Source organism: Phyllostomus discolor, chromosome 5 (genome assembly GCF_004126475.2).
Source record: "Phyllostomus discolor isolate MPI-MPIP mPhyDis1 chromosome 5, mPhyDis1.pri.v3, whole genome shotgun sequence".
Classification (NCBI taxonomy): domain Eukaryota; kingdom Metazoa; phylum Chordata; class Mammalia; order Chiroptera; family Phyllostomidae; genus Phyllostomus; species Phyllostomus discolor.
In genome coordinates this window covers 38,366,531-38,387,088 of record NC_040907.2, presented here as the reverse complement: position 1 = coordinate 38,387,088, position 20,558 = coordinate 38,366,531, and the positions used below count along the sequence as shown (strand labels likewise).

Genomic DNA, 20,558 nt, shown 5'->3' with positions numbered 1-20,558 from the left:
TTCTGAATGGCAGCCACTCGAACCAATCAAAGTCAGGGTATCCTAGTCTTGCCCCACCCCACAAGCAGTTCTCATTTTCTCATAGGTGGGACTCAGGGGAGGGAGGGAGGGAGGGAGCCTGAAGGATCCTCTCGTGAGAGGAAGCGAAGGGGTGTAGGTGAGTGGCTTTGGTTGTGACTGGGACGGGAATAGGACACCTAGACTTCACACTGAAACTCAGGGCAACCTGGACCTCTAACGACCAGTTGGAGATTGAGCAAGGCACTTTTCTCTGAGACCCAGCGTCCCTTGCTGTAAATGTAGGGATAGAAACGTCTAAGCTAGCACACCTGTACAGTGCCCGGCGCATAGTGGGTGCGCTGTAAGTTCCCTTTCCTTTCCAGACACTTCTGCCTGTTGCGGGCACTTTTACCCTGCCCCTCCCCTAAGCCGAGAGTGGCTCTGTCCCCTCCACACTGGCGTCACGGATCGCATTGCTCGCCTCTTCCCCGGCCCTGAGAGTGAGTTACTTACCTCCCTTTTCCTCTGGATTTCCCTTTCCGCCTCCTGGAAGCAAGGCCAAAGGTGGAGGCAGTCCTTTACTCATCGAGCAACACCTGTTTATCAAATGCCCACTGTGTATCGGGCACAGTGCTGAGCATTGTGTTTGTGTTCGTGAATAAAATAGACGTGCGATGTAGCACGCACAGTTTAATGGGAGAAACAGACAGCAGGTAAACAAATGAGCAGTTGCAACGTTGGCGCGCGCGCACACACACACACACACACACACTTCCTATCCTTTTCCCCAGTTTTTTTTTCTCTGTAGCATTTAACACAAATATACTGTATGTTTTCCCTTTTGGTCTCATTTAATGACCATCTCCCACTAGAATGTGAGCTCCATGAGTGCAGGGGTTCTTCACTGATATATTCCCCACCCCTAGAACTGTGCCTGAAACATAGTAAATGAATGTTTAATGAATGAATACTAATAGAAGCAAATAGTGTTCATGATAGAGACTGAGAAAGGGGAGGTCACTGAGGGCTCTGAGGGGAGGTGACCTTAAACAAGGTCTGAAAGGTGAGAGTCATCCAGGCAGAGCAATGACATGTGTCCAGTCATGGCTTAAAGGTGGTGCCTCCTGGACCAGAAGGTGGAGTGGGAGAGAGGCATAGACCAGTTCTTTAAAATTCATGACTGACCTGGCCAACTTCTCTACCAGTTTCCAAAATACTGGAGAAAGTGGGATTATTAAAACATGAGAAGGGTAAATTTAAGGCAAAGACTGATATGAATAGCCCTCACAGTGTATCGCTGCTTATAGGTGATGGAGTTCTTTCACTTATCTCACTGTATCTTACAATAATCAAAGTGAGAAATAGGTATAAAGAGGGGACCAGACCTCGTTCCCTAATACACATACCTGGCACATAATGTTCAATAAAAGTGGGCCAGGTCTGTGCAACACTGGGCTGGGCTGCAAGCTCTGTGAAGGTGGGGCCCATGTCCTATTTCCTTCTCCTATATTCCAGCACCTAGGTCTGTGCCTGGCCCCCAGACCTTATTTGTAAATTGAATGAGCACTCACTGGTCACTGGAGCCTTTCAAATGCCAGGCCTGTGCTTGGTGGTGGAATACTACCCTCAAGGTGGGTCCCAGCCTGCTAAGCCTTCATGAAATCAAAGAACCAGCAGTAGAACCAAGTGTTTTAAAGCCAAGTCCTTCCATAGAGATAGATTTATCGCATATAGAGGGAGGGCTCTTCTACAACCTACGACAGTGGTAAGAAAATTTGGACAGGTTCTGATTAGGGGGAGCCTTGGGCATCAGGCAAGAACATTGAATTCAGTCCAGTAGGCAATGGACAGCTGTGAGAAGTTGCTAAGCAGGGCTCTGGTGTGCTCAGAGCTGGTGGCAGGTGCACTAATGGATGTGGGAAGAAGTAAAAGTGGAAAAAGTCTTAACGATTTGGATTCCTGGGAAGTCATTGATAACCAAGAAATGGGACTTCCTTGTCCTCTAGCCAATGTGGTGGTTCTGCATCTGCCCTTACTCAGACTTGGCCCACACCTTGATCCTAGCACTTTATGCACAAATGAAATTAGTGCCATTGGGAAACTTTGGGGTGGCCATAAAATTCAGTGACAGTTTGGCAAGTTGGACCCCTGTTCTGGGCCAGCCCGGTGGCCAGGCACTGGGGATCAGAGAGGAAAACGCCCTCTTCCCTGTCCTCAGAAGTAAGAAATCCAGTGAGAAAGCACCAGCCTGGAGACATAAGAGACCCAGGTGTACATTACTAACCTCACCACTTCTGGCTCCCTAACCTGGGCCTCAGTTTTATGTGAAATGAGGAAGAACACGGACTGAGTGAGGCAGTCAAAGCGCTTGGCTTAGATTCCGGCTCAGTCAGTGGCAACTATTCTTATAATGGTTATTGTCTGTTTAGCCGATGACTCTCCCACTAGGCCAGGAGCTCCTCCAGGGCAGAGACGAATGTCACTCACCTCTGTCTCCCAGCACCTCATTCAGCAGCCCCTATTAGTAAGTGTCTATGGCAGGAGTGATTGGGAGGAAATCAAAGGCTGGAGCTCTTTGAGGAGCTGCATTTTAGAGAAATGACATTTATATCAAGTAATGTTCTGCAGCATGAGACTTCCCCTCTGTTTGATTCTTAGGCAGGAGGGAGAGAACACTTTGATTTGCCTGTGGAATTTTTAAAAACTTATTTTTAAAAGGTTTTATTTATTTGTTTTCAGAGAGAGGGGAAGGGAAGGAGTAAGAGAGGGACAGAGACATCGATGTGCAATTGGTTGCCTCTCATTCACTGCATGCTGGGGACCCAGTCCACATCCCAGGCTCGTACCTGATGGAATCCACCTGGTGGCCTCTTAGGTCTCAGGCTGTCGCTCAGTCCACTGAGTCACACCAGCCAGGACACCTATGGAATTTTAAATGAATAGTTTGCTAATAGGTGAGGTGATCAATTCTATATCTATGTAAACGGTAGAGTTCTACATATAAATATGGATGACCTTGATTAATCCCAAACTACTCTCACAGAAACATCGCTAGCCCTGGCTGGATATGTTGTAAAGAGAAATGAGATGCAGCAATTTGGTGGGCGATTCACCAGCAGTGCTGCTGAGTGAAAGAAACTACATGATTCTGCATAGGTAAGAACCTCATTCATGGGACTTGTGAAGGTAAAATCTGAGCAGAGCTGAACCGTAGTGGTTAGGGCTGCAAACAAAGGAGGCAAAATTAGGGAAAGCAGGGGAGTGATTACATCAAAAGTCAAGATGCTGATTACAGGGGTGGGGCCTGTGATCAGGAAGGGACACCCACAGGTGCCTTCTGGGATGCTGGCAAGGTTCTTTTTACTTGACTGAGTGCTGGTTACAAAGGTGTTCTTTGGTAACATTTCGATTTTTTAATGATTATTAAATTATACATAAATGTTTTAGTTCATTTAAAATATGTTTTTAAATTTTTTAATTTTATTTTATCTTTATTTTATTTATGTTTAGAGAGAGGGGAAGGGAGGGAGAAAGAGAGGGAGAGAAACATCAGTGTGTGGCTGTCCATCCCCTCACTGGGGACCTGGCCCACAACCCAAGCATGTGCCCCGACTGGGAATCGAACCAGTGACTCCTTGGTTTGCAGGCTGGGGCTCAATCCACTGAGCCACACCAGCCAATGCCATCATTTAAAATATTTTAAAAATTCAACTAGATTCCTATGCAAATTGCTTAATCCAGTACTCAGAGCACAGGTAAAGAAAGGCCAGGAAACCTTGGTTGCCAGTACTAATTGTTACGTCCTGTTTGCCTGCCTCCCCCTCCAGGCACCAGATTCCAGGGCGATTCATCCCTATCTTCTGTGTTCACACAGAACATGGCACCTGCAAGGCTCAGGAGGGTGGGAGCAGTAGAGGTGACCGGAGTGTAACACATGTTTTCCCTCTCCCAGACTGGCAAGGGAACGGGGCCTGCGTCCGTGACCTCACAGAGCCAGGCCAGCTCTGGGAAGAGCACCAGTTGTCCCTCCCAGCCTGCCTGAGCCCTCTAATGATGGATGAGAGGGAGGAAGATGATGAAGAGGAAGCCTGGCTGCAGCTTCGGCCTGTGGAGCCCTTGCCCTCCCAGTGCTGCGGCAGTGGCTGCTCGCCATGTGTGTTCGACCTGTATGACCGAGACCTGGCAAGGTGGGAGGCAGCCCGAGCCAGCAAGGACAGAAGCCTGCTAAGAGGGAAGGAGTCACAGGTAAGGGAGAGCTGCTCCTCAGACAAGAGGGCCAGGGTGGCAGCATCTATCTGACCTTGACCCTGCACAGTGTACCTGTCTGGGGAAGCTTTCCCTGACTCTACAGCAGAGAAAAGAGAGTGTGCTGAGTGGAAGCGGACAGAAAAGCCTGGCCCTGAGTTGGGTATGGGGGAGTGATTGGGTGTGGGAATCTTACAGAAGAAAGAGATCCATGAGTTATGGCATTCAGAGACTTCCTGGAGGAGGTGCAGTTGGGGCGGAATGTTAAGGGCAGTGGGCTGAGACCTAGAAGACATGAATTTGAGTCCCTGCTCATGAGGTGACCTTGGACAAGTAAGTCACTACTGTCAAGGCCCCACATGTATAATAAGGATATTAGATTAGATCATCTTGAAGGTCTCATTGATTTCTAAATTTTACAAATATGAATTTGAGCAGGTTTGAAAGATGGGTGGGTCATTCGTGCATTAGAGATGAATGTTCTAGACAGAGGACCCAGGTTAAGCAAATAAAGGCTCACAGGTAGGAGGCAGCAGGGTGTTCTTGGAAGAGTGGAGAAGAGTCTGGCATCTGAGCATGGGAAGTCAAATGAGGTCTGAGGGTCATCCACAGGTCCCATGAGTATCCAGTTAAGATGCCTGTACTTTATCCTGGGGCCGAGGGGTGCCATGGAAGGGTTAAGAGCAGGATGAGCACAGTGTAAATTGCTTTGACATTGTTAGGTCAGAGTGTGGAAGGGAAGTAAGGTGGGGCTGGTCTCCACTGTAACAGAAAGCTTACCAGCTGGGGTGGTGTCTCCTTGGGGAAAGTGGGAAAGTGCTTGAAGATGCTTGCATATCTCTTGAGCCCCAGCTTCTAGCTGTTGGATATTTTCCTGTTGCAGAGCTGCCCCTCCAAACTGAGCCCAGAGACGTTCCTGGCCTTCCGTATCAGTGCCATGGAAAAACTCACTGAAGACACCTACCGTGTCCAGTTTGTGCTACCTGGAAACAGCCAGCTCGGCCTGTGGCCTGGCCAGCACCTCATCCTACGGTACACTCAGGTAGTGGGAGGGTCAGTGCTTTGCAGCCCTGCCTTGCCATTTGCCAGCTGTGTGGTCTGGGCAACTGCTCAACCCCCCACTAGTCATCTTGACGATAGACATAGTAATACATGACTCAGGATTCTTGGGACTGAACCAGAGAATGCATTTTTTATAATGAATAATAAGATAAAACACTTTGATAGCATATACTACCCAAGGTACAGCTCTGTTTGCTTGTACATATGAACTCATTTCCTTCTCATACAATCCTGTGTGGGAGGTACTGTTGTACCTGAGAAGAAACTGAAGCCGTAGAGGTTCAATGACTTGCCTAAGGTCACACAGTTAGGAAATGCTAGAGCCAGGATTTGAAGGCAGGCAGTGTGGCTCTAGAGCCTGTGGTGTGGCCCTAGTATGAGTAGCACCAGTGGGGATAGAAAGAACACTGTCACTGAGAACAAGGGACTTGCCCAAAGCACACAGCTAGTAATCACGGAGCCAGGGCTTGAACTCAGACAGCCCAGCTCCTGAGTTATACTCTTAGCCACTCCTCTGAAGTTCCTTCTTCCTCCCAGCCTACTTGTGTGCACTCCCTCCTGCCTCAGTCCCCACCTTTACCTGCCCAAGGACAAGACCCTTTGGGACCTCGTGATGGAGGCCTCTGCCAGGCAGTTGACTCTGAGTATGAGGCTCAGCAGAGAGATCTGAGCTGCAGACGTGGGTATGGGAATCGTTAGCATATACCTGGGCAGCATTTGGGAGCATGTGGCACAGAAAGAGGGAAGGGCAGGGAACCAACCCTGTCTACTCTAGCATTTACGGTATTGGCAAGAGGAGGAGGAGCCAGCAGGGGAGACAGAGGGTGCAGCCAGCAGATGGGGAAAACCAGGAGGGAGCATATTACTGGTCACACTCTGCCCCTTGCCTTGCACTGACCCCTGGTGTTTGTGCCCAGCTCGTTCTGGCCTGTGCCTGGCCAGCGGCCCTTAAAGCTCACTGTTCCAATGGATGGGAGGGGCCCCAGGGCAGGTCACAGCCCCTTGCAGCCAACCATCCATAAATCAGGAACCCCCTCCCTCTTCTCCACCTTCTCTGCCTCTCAAGTGACTTTCCTAACACATGCAGCTGACCGCATCACTCCCTGTTCCAACACCTTCTGGTGCTCACTGATGCCTCCCAGCTTCCTCCCCACCAAGTTCTTCCCCCTCTGCTGCATGTGTGCCCCTCGTTTTGGCCTCATGGATCCACCCAGCAGTTCCTGCCCTACATTATCTGACCTCAGCTTCTGCCCCGGCTGTTCCCCCACCTGGAATTACTTCCATTCCTGTCCCCATTCTCACCTGCCAGTGGCTTGCTCATCCTGTAAACCCCAGCTTCTGGAGGCCTCCGAGGCTCCTGGGGCCCCCAGAGAGAGTGGTTGCTCCCTCTATGGCATATCAATTTTGCCTCTGTCGTAGCAAATGTCACCATGCTCTTTGCATCTAAGTCATGTCATGCGTTCTGTTTATTTTCCCATTTGTTCCACAAGCATCTATTGAATATTTCTGCTTCCCTGCTTTTGATGCATTGGGACAGGGCCTTTTTAAAAATCTTTGCAAACATCATAGGACTCGAGAGAGGAGTGCTCAGGTGCTTCTGAAAAGCCCTGAGGAGCAGGGTAACTTGGCTGTGCAGTCAGACAGAGCTACGTGTGAATCCTAGCTGTGTGACCTCGGGCCAGTGGCTTTCCTTCTCTAAGCCTTGTTTTTGCATTTGGTCACTATTTGAATTCAGTAAGATAACACATACGATATGCTCAGTGTGCAGTAGGCAGTTAAGACAACAAGGCTGCTCTCAGCCACGATGGTCATCCTACCCCCTTGTGACAGCATTATGGTGAGGATTTGTGCACGAGGCCAGGCTCGGACTAGGGCACCTTTGAGGACCCTTCCAATTCTGATGATTCTGGCACAGGGCAGTAAGTGTTTAATAAACAACTTGTTAAAAACAGCTGTTTTTATCTTTAGCATTCTGTGGCCGAGAAGAAGTCAGGAAAAAAACACAGTGATGGCCTAACAACAGCTACTTCATCAGTGTACTTCTTTTTTTTAAAAAAGATTTTATTTATTTTTAGAGAGGGGAAGGGAGAGAGAAAGAGAAGAAGAGAAACATTGTGTGGTTGTCTCTCATGCAGCCCCAACTGGGGACCTGGCCTGCAACCCAGGCATGTGCCCTGATTGGGAATCAAACTGGTGACACTTTGGTTCACAGGCCAGTGCTCAATCCACTGAGCCACACCACTCAGGGCCGTCAGTGTACTTCTTGAAGCACTTTCCCTCTGTAACCCCGGTGGAACTACACAACAGGGGCAAAGATGGCTGGCCCCATGTCACAGAAGGCAGAACTAAGGCACTGATGACCTGCCCAGGGGCTCACAGCCAGCATGTGGCAGGGGGGACCTCAGTGCTTTTTTCCTGCGCCATCTTGCTTTGCCCCTCAGTGAGGACCACTGGGGATGACCTGACCCCACCTTCACCTTTACCAGCCTGGCAGAGTAGATACTTATATGGGTTTGTTGAATGACTGACTGACTGCTTCTGTTTCCCAGAGGGATAGTAGATGGCTTAGAAATTCAGAGAGCCTACACGCCCATCAGCCCTGCCAATGCAGAAGGATACTTCGAAGTTTTAATCAAGGTGAGCTGAAGCACACGATACTCTAAGGGCCCCATGGGTTCCCATAGAAGGAGGCTGGCTTGAGGGAACAGTGGGCACAGTGAGGAAAGCCTCCTCCTGTCTCCTTTCCTGGTGAAGGGGGGCTGCCTGACCGCCAACAGAGGGCTTATTCCTGACAGATTTTATGGAAATGAGGCCCAGACTGAGAAAGTTAAAGCTGCTCCTTCCCATTTTCTTGCCAATCGATGGAGACTGAGCGCTGAGTGAGGGGAATGGGAGGCCCAAGCTGCCCGGTACCTATTCTGTAGTAGGCATAGGGGTCCAGATGCAGCTGACATGTGCCTGTCCTCAGAGGAGCAGCCCAGCACAGTCCAGTGTGACAGACACCAGGACGGGGGCTCCCAGCTCGGGGTGCTGCAGCTGTGGCTGCGACAATGTGTGTTTGAGCTGTATGTTGGGGCGAAGGAGTGGGAACCAGAGGGGAGATGTGGGAAGGAAGCTCTCCGTGCTGGGAACGGCACGTAGGGTGGTAAAGGAGGACTGATTGGGGAACTGTCTACCATTTGTCCTGGATCAGCAGGGGGCGTGGAGGACCTTCTGGACCAACCTAACCTGAGATCACCTCTCGGGAACATGGTCAGGGGCCAGGGCATTTGAGCTGGGCCTTAAAGACAGAGCAGAAATTGGCAGTGGCAGGGAATGGCATCCAGGCCAAGGGGGCGAATAAGCAAAGGCAGGGAGGGGTGAAACAGAACAGGGTCTCGTGGGAACTGTTCCCAGCCTGAATGGCAGGGGAAAGGGGCTCCTGGAGGCACCCAAGTGGTGAGGAATTTGGCAGAGATGAGATGAACAAAGTGGGTTGGATACGAAATACCCCCGAGACCCAAAGAATAGGCACCAAATATATAAGAAGTCACGAAGGTCCAATTATATGGAAAAGATAAATAGGCTGAATGGCGCGGAATTGCTGCTGCTCTAATAGTCGACTCACAGAAAGAGCAGTTTCATGTGGGTTAACCTAACATGTGGCTCTAGATCATCATTTCCCAAATGGAATCCTGGGGAACACCCGTGTTTAAGAGTAGCTTTCACATCCTTTTATCTCCCTTGTATGACAGGAATTATTATCCCTATTTCATTGATAAGCAAACTGAACCCCAGGAGAGCCCACAGCCCCACCGCTAGTAAGAAGGATGGCTGGCAGCGAGCCCTGGCCTTCCGATGGCGGGACCCCAGCACCGGCTCTGGCTTCTGCCTTCCCTGCCTGCCTTCAGAGCCCGAGTGTTTACTCCCTCACACATAACCTTGGATGGGATCCCTTCCCCACACAACTGTTTGTCTGGGAGATTCCACAAATCCTCTCCAAATGGCCTGCTTCCCCAGGCTGCTTGTCTGGGTGTGTTTCTGTTGAAAGGATAAGCCTGGAGACAGCTTTCTCCCAGCTGCAAGGCTGATTTTCTCCTTTGCTTACTGGAAAGCCTCTCTTAGAGGGATGCACAATTATCCCTAAGCCGCTGGCTAGGAAGAGCTGGAAAAGATTGCAAATTGGAAAGGTAGATGGGATTTTTTTAGGTTTATCCTTTCTGGTACATAGCAGATAGGAACTCCCATTTCTCAGGCACTGTATGGGCACCAGACACGGCTTCTGGCTTTTTATTTCCCTAACCACCCCACAGAGTAGATCATGTTATCCCCATTTTACAGATAAAGAAGCTGGTGCTCAGAGATGATGTCATTATCCCAAGGCCCCTTGAGTAACATAATTCCAAGTGGCAGAACAGAAGTTTGGTGTCGGTCCTGTTTAACGAGCGTGTGTTGAGCAGGCTCTGTGTGGGCTGTGCCTCCCGGAGACTGGGCCAGGAAATACTGGGTGTGCTCTGAGACACAGCCTCTGGCAAGTTAGGAGAACGGTAGCCTCCCTCCCAGACCTCTTCCCATTGACCCAAGGACTTGCCCTGCTTTATGCATATGGTGTCCAAGAAAGTCAGGGGTGGTACTAGAGGAGGCTATGGGCACTTAAAAGCACGTCTGATGACCAAATCCCAGTCTGGTTATAATCTCATCCCAAATACCCTTCCTGTCCTGTTACCCAGTGCTTCCCTCTCACGGATCCTGCTGTGTCCACTTGCTGTTCCCAGCATGTGACCTGGGCTGTTCTACCCTTGACCATACCACGCCTGATGCCCAGAATCCTCTCTGCCCTCCTGCTCCTGTTCATTACCAGTGAATTTGATCTTACCCAGTCTTCAAGGTCTTCAAGGTCCAGCTCAAATGCTTCCTCCTCCAGGAAGCTATCCTTGATCCTGCTCCATTGGAAGTGACTGCATGTCCTTAGTGTTACCCCAGCACTTTATCCTTTTCATAGGGTGTTAGGGCATCTCTGTCTTGTGTGTGTCTGAGACTTAGGCTCCTCCTAGATTGTGAGCTCCTTAAAGGCAGGGCCTAAATCTGATCGATTGATTTATTGATTCATTTATTCAAATATTTATCAAGTCCTTTCCACGGTTCGAGCACTGGCTACCTTCTTGGAGCTTCAGGCCAGCTGTCTCCCCTGCAGCCTCAGCATGGTGCCTGGCGTGGAGTGGGCAGGCCCCCAGGAAATGTAGATTGCCTTCCCCCCATGGAGGAGTCTCTTTCATATCCTTCATGTTTTTTGTCCAGCCAGGAAACAGTGTAAGGTAATACAGGGATTTCAGATTAGTGGTTTACAAACTTCAGAAGGAGCATTCACTGGCCAGTTTACCATAGTCCCTACCCCTCCCTGCTGTCCTCTTATACTGAGACTGCTTGTTGTCGTTAGTCATCTCACACCCAGTTCTTCACTCATTTAGGGCACCTGCATGGGCCCTTAGTTATTTGAGTTTGAGACCTCTGTAGTCAGAGCTGGAGGTCCTGTGGGTTCTCATCCCAGTCTCACCATTTCCTTTCCATGTACGCTTCTGAGCCTCATCTGAAAGTTAGAAACGACAGTACCGATTTTGTGGGGTGACAAGGAGGGTTAAATGAGATAACACATGTAAAGCAGTTAGCATTGCAGAAGGGGCTGCTGTGGTTTGTATCGGCAGCGTGTGCCTGTCCCATTGAGGTCTCCCTGTGTTTGCTCCCAGTGCTACCCGACTGGGCTGATGTCTCGCTGTGTTGAGTCCTGGAGAGCAGGAGTCACGGCTTTCTGGCGAGGACCTTTCGGAGGCTTCCTCTATAAACCCAACCAGGTCAGTGCCAGCACCCGAGTCCTCAGGGGACCCCCTCCAGCTGAGCCTCCAGGACTGCAGCTTCAGGTTTTGGGTTGTAGAGTCTCACTGCACCATTCTTCCTGAACCCGAACCCAAACCCAGGCGTACCCTTGGGGTGGGACATGGGAGGAGGTAGAATAGGCACTAGGAGACAGAATCGTTTGCTCATGCCCCAGAGATGTCCGTGGCTGCCCTTGCTTAGGAAATTCAGACTCATGTACTTGGTATTTGAGGCCCCTGTCCCATCTTACCCTCAAGTGCCTTTCCAGTTCTAAGACTGTAGAGACTGCCCCTAAATATGTCCCATGGCTCACTGCTCTGGAGGCTGCTGCCTCCCAGCCTGGAATGCTCTTCTCCTTATCTTCACTCTGTGTTCAGAGCCTTCCCTGATGTTCCCGGGAAGAATTAGCAATTTCTCATCAGTTGGCGCATTTCTGGAAAGCAGTTTGGCAGTATGAGAGGCTTACAATTTTTTAACCCAGTAACTGCACTTTTGGAAGTCTGTCCTGTGGGAGCAGTCCCAGGGCTGGCTCTCGCACGTGTTCGTTGCCGCTCTGTTTACAATAGCAGGGGCTGGGGGTGACCGAGTGTTCAACAACAGGGCACAGTTAGTGCCCTGGGCTCCAAGTACTTAAAGGAATATTATCTTGGCTTTTGAAATTATGTTAATAAATGATAATGTGTGTTTATAGTGTAAGATCAAGGGACAGACGCTGGGCACAAACCTGAGCATACAACAGGCTGAGAAGCTGAGTGAAAATGCACAGAAAAAATGTGAAAAGAAAATGCAGTGAAGTGATAGCAGCTCTGGGTGATGAAATAGTGGGTGATTTTTATTTTCTTCGTTAGACTTTCCAACTTATCCACAATGAACACCCACTACCTTTAAAATTAGGAACACAAAGCAAAACAAAAATGAATGGAAAAGAATGAATCATCCCTCTCCATTCTTTTTGTTTAATTTAAAAATAGCTTTTATTGCTTTTTTCCTTATTGCAAATGCAATACATGTTTATTACCCCCAAACCAGCAGGTACAGAGAGACAGTCAGGAGAAAATGAAGAACACCTGCAGGCCGTCTGCCCAGACGTGTCGGTCTCACTGCCTTGGCACGTGCCCTTCCAAGCCCTCTTCCCCCCAGGGGTGCCTGTTCCGGTGTGCACACGTGTGTGTGTACACTAACATCAGACGTGTATGTGGCACCTCCTCCAAGCCAGGCTCTGATTTTAGTACTTACTCTGTAGTAGCTCATTTAATCCCCACCATGGCTCCTAGGTGCTGCTGCCCTCATTTTCCAGATATGGGAGTGTACGTATATTAATACTCTTCTGCAGTGTTCTCCCCGTACTCACTGTGCTCAGCCTTGCATGTTAGCTGAACATGTCCCTGTGTCCCTGGGCCCTTGAGAGCAGGGACTAGGGATTTTCCGTTTCCTCCCAACCCTGAGGTGCACCTGGGGAAGGCTGTCTTGACCACCTTCTCCGGGTGGGGCCTCTCCACGCCTGTGGCTGCTCCTATGCACCCACAGAACACTGCTGGGGAGCCCCTGTGTGTCTGCCTGGGGAGGCGGGAGGTCCAGCAGTGAGGAAGGAGAGGGGGTCTCGCACAGTGACACTTGGGCCCTGCACTGGTGGCTGAGCTTGGCTCTGCCCCTCAGAGGAGGCTGGGGTGCAGCAGCCCCGTCCCCAGCCCTGTACTGCTGCTCTGTACTTGTCTTCACTGCAGATGGGCATCACGTCAGCCCAGACCCAGGCACATTAGCCTCTGTCTGTGCGCTCTTCTGCCTAGGGCCCGGCCCGGGTGGGCCTGGGTGCCCAAGATGTGTCAGACAAGGCCCCCATCCTCCAGAAGCCCATGGTCTGATGGGCAGATGGACACAGACAGATGTCAACAACACAGCATGGCCAGGGTAGTGAGGCAGGGTGCCCTGTGGGCTGTGGGGAAGCAAGGAGGGACCTTCACCTGTCCCTAGCTCAGGGAAGGCTTCCCAGGGGAGAACCTGAGCAGCAAAGGGAGGAGGAGGGGGAGCAGGCTAGAGACAGGAGGGTGGGCGAGCAGGGACTCAGGGCTGGGTGGTGTGGCTGGCAGTAGGGGTGCAGAAAGGGGACAGAATCTAATTGATGGACCCCAGGCCTCACCAGGCACTTTATGTCACCCCAGGACAGTTCTGAGATAGGTGCCATTATGGGGAGGTGCTGCTGTTATTATTATGATTCATGATTTATGATTATTACTTTACCAGGGAAGAAACCAAGGCTCAGACAGGAGAAAGCATTTGCCCAGAACACGTGGCTGGGGATGTATGCCCAGACCTGTATGACCCCTGGCCCCCCAGGAGGTAGTGCGTGCAGTAATGTGTGTGTCAGGGCTGTCAGCGAAGCTAGTGAAAACCCGGGCTGCATTCACAGGGGCCTGGTCTCTAGAGCAAGGGAGGTGGATACCCCACTGCACGGGTCAGACACTGACCTTTAAGGCACTGACCGTAAGGAGGACTGCCTCTCTGTAAGAGGCCTGGAGCCAGGAGATGGGATCAATGAGGAGGGGCTGATGGAACTGGGACCACTAAGTGTGGAAACTCAATTATTACAGGGCTCTTCTGTGCTAGGCACTGAAGTATTTATCTGGTCTAGAGTGGAACAGCCTCAGGGTTCCAAGCCAGTGCCCTCAGGTCTCTGCGGGGCTGCCCTGGAGCAGAGGAGGCAGCCCAGAGGGCAGGGCTGGGGTGGGAGCAGTGGGGCGAGGGCAGGTTTGAGCTCAGTGTGAGGTGGGAAGACCTCCCTGGCAAGGGAGTCGGTCCGTAATAGAGCACACTGACTCGAGAGGTGGTGGACCGCCTGTCAGCAGAAGTGTGTACGAGTCCTGTGGGGATGCTTTAGAAGGAAAACAAACCACTTGTAGGAGGGGCCACACCCGTGTGCCCCCTTTCAGCCCCCAGACTCCATGATGTCTGTTACACAGACCTCACAAGCTATGGACTGGAACGAGCAAATGGTTTCCTGGAGGAGGCAGAGAGGGAAACTCAGATGGACGAGCACCAGGAGGAGCAGTGCTGTCTGGTTCTGGCAGCCCAAGAAAAGGCCCCATAGCGGGTGTGTGGGTGGGTGAGACCACGCCCGGCCCATGCGGTCACACACCCACCCTGTTCCCCAGCACGGTGAGCTGCTCATGCTGGCTGCGGGCACCGGCCTGGCCCCCATGGTGCCCATCCTGCACAGCATCACGGACAACGCGGATGACGAGACCTTCGTCACTCTGGTTGGCTGCTTCAAGACCTTTGAGGGCATCTACCTGAAACCCTTTCTGGAGGAGCAGGCCCGTTTCTGGAACATCCGCACCTTCTTTGTACTCAGCCAGGTAAGCCCAGGGAGAGGACTTCCTTCCCTGACTGAGACTCTATGGTCCCCTTGCACCTGTCCTGAGGACGTGCTGTGGCCTTTGTGCCCCGTGCTGTAATAACAACCCTGTCACTGGTGGGATCCCCACCACGTGCCTGGCAGGGAGGGCAGGTACTGTCATGTTCATTATGCAGATGAGGAGACACACTCAGTTCAGTGACAGTGCCAGCCAGGGCTATGCTGCTGGCTGGGGCAGAGCCTGGATTTGAGCCTGGGGCTGTCTGACTGCAGATCTCCAGCTCTCACCCATCATGCTTTGCTGCCCACCATCCACCCACTGGCATCGTCAGCAGGGGGGCCTGGTTGCAGAGTCAGTGGGCCAGGCTACGGAGTCCTCCTTGAGGCTGAGCCACCTGTCTGGATGACCACCCTCTCCTCGGTGCTCAGCACGGTGCCAGGCGCAGAGTAGGTGCCCCTCCATCCAAGCTGCTGGAGGAGAGTGGGGCCGAGTTCACTGCACTCGTGAGAGTGCCTGCCACGTCACGTTGCCCGGCCTGGGAGCAAAGCTGCTTCCAGCTCTCCAGGCTACAGACACTCTAGGCCAGGGGTGTCAAACTCATTTTCACCAGGGACCACATCAGCCTCTCGGTTGCCTTCAAAGGGCTGAATATAATTTTAGGATTGTATAAATGTAACTACTCCTGAACAGTTAAGTGAGAGCTGGGTGCTGCCACTGGGTAGAAACAAGGTGGAGGGCCAGATTCATCCCTCAGGCCTTGTGCTTGCCACCTGTGCTGTAGGCGACTCTGCTCCCGACCCCTCTTATCTGAGTCCCCATCCCCTCCTTCGCTCGGGCCTTTCCGGTACCTGCCGTCCGGGGCCAGAGCGTGGGGCCCATCATGCCCCTTATCACCCACTTGGCCCTCAGCTCTCTCTGTTCACCTGCCTTCCCCTGGCTGGTAGCTTTACTTCCCTTTCCTGCATCTCCTGGGTTGGGGTGCCCTGCTGGCGCCTCCCTCCATTCTCTGTCTCCCAAGGTCCGCCTGCTCCCTGCCCTCCAGGTACTCACCTGTATATGGGGAGACAGCCACAGAGGCTGCTGATAACGGCCGCCCTTCAGAGCACTCTGTGCCTAGCACTGTGCTAAGCATGTTTGTGTATTGGCTCATGCAACCCCATACCACAATCTTAGGAGGTTTATATTGCCATCACACCTACTGTACAGATGTGGAAACTGAAGCACAGGGAGATTTAAGAACCTTGCCCAAAGTAACTCAGCGAGTTGGTGGAGAGCCAGGTGTGAACCCTGGTGGTCCTAGTCCAGAGGCCCTGTTGTTACGGCCCATCAGTATAAGACAGCACAGCAATGGGTGCTGCTGAGGGTGTTCAGGATGTTGCAGCAAGCAGGGAGGGCTTCACAGAGGTGGCGGCCTCTGAGCCTAGGCTTGTGGGTAGAGGGAAAGTTCACCAGCAATAGGGCCTGCAGCCCTGGGCTGGGGCTTGCATGATGCTTGAGGCCTGGGATGTGGTAGGCGAGTGGGCTGGCCATCAATGGCAGGGGTGATAGAGCGAGAGGCACTCCTACTGTCCACACTCCCTCCACTCGCAGTTCAGCATGCTCCCTCTCCTGTCTGGTGCTAGTGACAGCTTGAATCTTCAAGCATCCCCCTGCTCCAGCCGCCCTGTATTGATTTGTCCTCCATCCTGCTGCTGGAAGGACCACACTGCTGCCCTGCCCTGCTTGCAGCCCCGCCCTGGCTCCCTGCTGCTGTCAGGATAGAGTCCAAGCCTGCAGGGCCGTGCCAGTCCTCTGCGGCCCGTCTCCAAGCCCGGCCTCCCTGCACGCTGTGTTCTGGTGTCGCTGGTCTGCTTGTGGTTGCAGTGCTCAGTGCTTTCCTGGCTGCCCGGCCTTTGCTCAGCAGTGTCCCCCTTGCCAGGAGCACTGCCCCACTTCTCCACCCAACATCCACTCATCACCACACTCTCTGCTGAGGTAGAACTCCATTCCCGGCATTTTCCTTGAGCCCCTGGGCTGGTGTCAGGGCATCTGCAGTCACAGCCTGGGCCCTCCTCCTCCACAGCGCCCACCCTGGTGCACCATCACTGCTCACCAGTCCCCACCTCCCCTGAGCAGTCGCCAGACCCAACTCATCTTTGGGTGCGCAGTTCAGGTGGGCTGAGCTGGACCTAACTGTCCAAGGGAGTCAGGCATTGGGAAGCGGAGGTGAGGCCAACGGCCCACCTCAACACCCACCCCCACCAGTCCGTGGCCATAGGGTGCGTCAGAGCATGGAGGGGTCATCAGAGGGGGTCCCCGCCTGCACCGCCCTGTCTGCAGAGGGCCCTCGGGGTCCCACGAGCTCCTGGAGGTGAAAGGCCTGTGCTCTCACCTCTGCCAGGTGTCTCCATCACACCACGCTCACCACAGTTGCTCAGAGAGGTCACTGTCACTCAGCCAGGAAGTAGCAGCAACGCCCAGATTCCAACCCCAACCCCTCTTCCTGCTTCTGCTGAGCCCCAGGAACTGGAACTCGCCTTCGCAGGGTCTGCAGAGGTCTGAACAGTTCCGTCCTGCAGGGGTTTTGTTTGTTTTGGGTGCTGGTTACAGGAGTTCTCTTTGTTAACGTTCTTCAAGCTACGTGATTTCGTATGCATATGTTGTACTTCAATAAAATGTTTACTTAGAAGAAACTCCCCCAAGTCAGCTAACGGTGGACCAGCTTTTCTTTTGTGACCCTGAGGCTGAAAGCCACATGCTGAGGCTAGAAGTGCAGAGAGAGCCGGGCCCGGGACCCTTGGGCACCTGCCTTTTTCTGTGGGACAAATAGACCCCTCTCCTGGTTAAGGCACTGCTGCCCGAGACCCTGGTACACAGGCAGGGTGAAGCCAGCAGCATCCTTGCCTGTTCAGAGCAGCTGCCCTGTCCCCGGTGCCGAGCACAGTGCCAGGCACAGAGTGACCGCTCTGTAAATGTTAAATCAACAAGCTAATGGAAACCCTAAAACAGATGAACAGAAGTTATGCTCCAAGGGTGATGGGTACAGACAACCTTGGAAAGATGCTGGGGCACCCACAGTAACGAGGAAAAAACAGTTCTCCCAGGTGACAGATACAGTGGCCCCCAGGAGGCCGTGAGAAACGGTGGGCCTGAGTTCTGGTCCTGCCCCTGCCTCACTGTGTGCCCTGGGGCATGCCCCCCGCCCCCCCCCCCCACCGTGCCTCCCCTGTTGTAGGAGGGTAAGTTCCTGCCCACAGGCTGGTGGCGAGGTGCTGAGTGCAGTGTGAGCAGACGCCTGGCTCGTGGTAGGGCTGGGTAAAGGTTGCCTTCCCACCCCCTCTGCCTCAGTTTCCTCATTTGGCAGAGCGCTGGCTGTGTGAACTTCAAGGACCCCCAGCAGTCACCCCCATTTTTCATCACCGCAGGAGAGCTCCCCAGAGCAGCTTCCCTGGAGTTACCGGGAGAAGACCCGCTTCGGCCGCCTGGCCCAGGACCTGGTTGAAGAGCTGGTTGGCTCCTGTCGGAGAAAGCCGTTTGCACTGGTCTGTGGCTCTGCCGAGTTCACCAAGGACATGGCCAGCTGCTTGCTGCGTGCAGGCCTGGCCGAGGACTCCTACTTCCTCTTCTAGGCCTGGCCTCCCCTCCAGAGCCCAGGCCAGGGGCCTGCCAGTGGGACGCAGGGAGGAGCACAGACAGGAATCAGGAAATGTGGATGGAAGACCACCGCTGACTGGCCAGGCGGCCTTGGATGGCCATCTTTCCCTGTGTGCATTTGGCTTCTCGTCCACACCACAGTTACCGTCTCCCTCAGGCCAGTCCTGCCGTGTGGAGGGGGATGGGCTGCAGGGGCACAGGGTGGGGGGCGGTAACCAGCCTGGGAGTCAGGGAGGACACCTGGTCCAGGACGGTAGCGGTTGGTAGAAGGGGCTAGAAGAGCTCCCCTGGTTCCTCAGGTTGGGGGGCTCGTGCGGGGCTCCTATCAGACTGTGCCCTGAACGTCTGCCCCAGAGCCTGCTTCCCTGGAGACTGGTGTCCCTGGGGGCCGCAGGGTTGGCTCAGGTGAGGTGTCCGTGAGGTGTCCGTGAAGTGTCCAGGGGATGACCACAGGGGCGGCTGAGAGCCCTCTGGAGGAGGAGCTTGCCTTACGTACCTCCAGGCAGTGAGCCTGACACTGGGAAGGTCTTGGGCTCTGTGACCTGACCGCCCCCTCAGAGAGCAAGGTGGGGCCCACGTTACCCTTGCTCTGTATTGGCCCTAGGCCATTCCGCTTCCAGTGACTTCACTCTCAGTTGCCCTTTCCTGGCTCTGCCTCGAGAGCCCAGCCCAGAGTCCTTTTTCCAGCAAAAGAGGCTCAGCCACAAACTCCCCTCCCTCCTGCAGGCAGCCAGCTCAGCCCTCCCTTCAGCTCTGGTGCCCTAGTGACGGTTGCTATGGAGATCTAAAGATAGAGCAGGAGTCAGGAGACCTGGGTCCTTCTCCCTGCTCTGCCCACTGAGTGGAGGCTGATTCCCATCCACCGGCCCACACCCCTTCGCTACATACCCGCCCCCTCCATCCTGCATGGGGCATGGCCTCCCCAGGGAAGCCAGCGCCCCTGGGCAGCGCACTGCAGTTAATGAATTCTGCTTTCCACAGCCTGAGCCCCAGAGCGCTGTGCCTGCTCAGGCTGGCTACAGGCATTCCCAGAATCAGAATATTAAGTCATGGACTCTCAGAATGAGAGAACCACAGAATCGTGGAGTTAGAATTTTACAGTCATAGAATCACAGTCCTCGTTGTATCAGAGATTCAAGTTCAGGACTGCAAAGAGCATCCAGTCTGCTAGACCCACTGTGTCCACAGGGAAACCAAGGCCCAGGGAGGCCGAGTGACCTGAAGACAGTGAATAGTTCCCTGCAGGGCCAGCCCCAGAAGCCAGGTCCCCCAGAGGGAGCCTGTGCTGAGCTCAGAGCTGGCGGTTCCTGTACTGGGCTCCACAGGACACGAGGGTTCCTGGCCCAGCAGCAGGGAAGGGATGGCCAGGTGGGGTCTCCAGCCCCCCTTCCACCAGAGCAGCCTCATTTTTATCCCATTTATGTCTTGGGGCTTGGATTCATTTTCATTTGTACAAAAAGGGTTTCCTTGCACCACCCAAAAAGGGTTTCCTTGCAACAAATCTCTGTAGTGTGCCATGTTCAGTAAATAATCATGACAAGCAGTTGGGGGACGGTGCCCAAGGTGTCAGACTGCCTCACAGGCAGAGCCCCACGGTCAGGTACACGCAGGGATACAGGACGTGCCCCGCACCCAGAGCCCCACGCACACGCCCACACTGCAGGCTCCGATGGTCCGGTGGTAGAGACTGCGTTTTCATCTTGTTGAGCCCAGAGATTCCCAAGCTTATCTAACCGTAGGACCTTTTTATCCACTAGAATCTGCTGAGACCTGAGACCCGTGGAGTGTGCTTGGGGAAACGCCGGTCTGTGGCAGAGGCTCTTTCAGCACAGTGATGTGTGGGAGGGCCCTGCGCGGAGGCAGAGGTCCGGCCAGTGGCTGGCATGGGCAGGATGCACGTCCACCCTCAGGGCCGCGGGAACCTGGGCATCTTCCTTCCAGCTCCCTCGCCTCCAGTCAGCACATCCGACCGAGTCTCCTCATGGCTACTGGAGGGCCTGCTGGGAGCCAGGCTTTGTTCCAGCCACCGAGGAAACAGCACTGAGAAGGCTTGAGCAGTTCTGGCAAGCTCCACGGGGGAGCCTACTGCTCGGATGGAGAACAAAAATTAAGCCAGTGGTTCTGAAAGGGATGAATGTTCCAGACAGGGAGATGGGGAGTGCTAGGAGAGTGGGGGGCAAGGGTTTGCGGCTCCACTCGGGAGAGGGCCAGGACATGCCTCCACAGGGAGGGTGGAGGCTTCAGAGGTAATTCCTCACTCGTAAGGGTGATAGGTGGGGGGTCCCCGCTTAAGGGGTGAGGAGTCCCGGGCAGTTCGTGCACGTGCCTTTGTCCCCTGTAGATATTCGATGTGCAGCTGTTAGGAAAGGCCACCCAGTGATCACCAGCAGTTTCCCCCACCCCGCACGCTGCTCC

The 20,558-nt window shown here is 53.3% G+C and overlaps 1 protein-coding gene across 5 annotated transcripts; it reads left to right on the top strand.

Moving 5' to 3' along the window:
• The first annotated feature begins 111 nt into the window (after window positions 1–111).
• Window positions 112–20,235, top strand: LOC114497389 (NADH-cytochrome b5 reductase-like). 5 transcript variants are annotated; one of them, XM_028513112.2, is made up of 8 exons: window positions 112–157; window positions 3,044–3,156; window positions 3,953–4,245; window positions 5,129–5,277; window positions 7,857–7,944; window positions 11,031–11,135; window positions 14,307–14,510; window positions 17,915–20,235. In XM_028513112.2, exons 3-8 carry the CDS (start codon window positions 4,051–4,053, stop codon window positions 18,116–18,118), a joined length of 945 nt encoding a protein of 314 aa, XP_028368913.1. In that variant the 5' UTR covers window positions 112–157; window positions 3,044–3,156; window positions 3,953–4,050; the 3' UTR covers window positions 18,119–20,235. The 5 variants fall into 5 exon arrangements, with proteins under 5 accessions (XP_028368913.1, XP_035882038.1, XP_035882036.1 ...); XM_036026143.1 differs by having other exon boundaries at window positions 133–157; window positions 3,828–4,245; XM_036026145.1 differs by lacking the exon at window positions 3,044–3,156 and having other exon boundaries at window positions 125–157.
• Window positions 20,236–20,558: the final 323 nt, after the last annotated feature.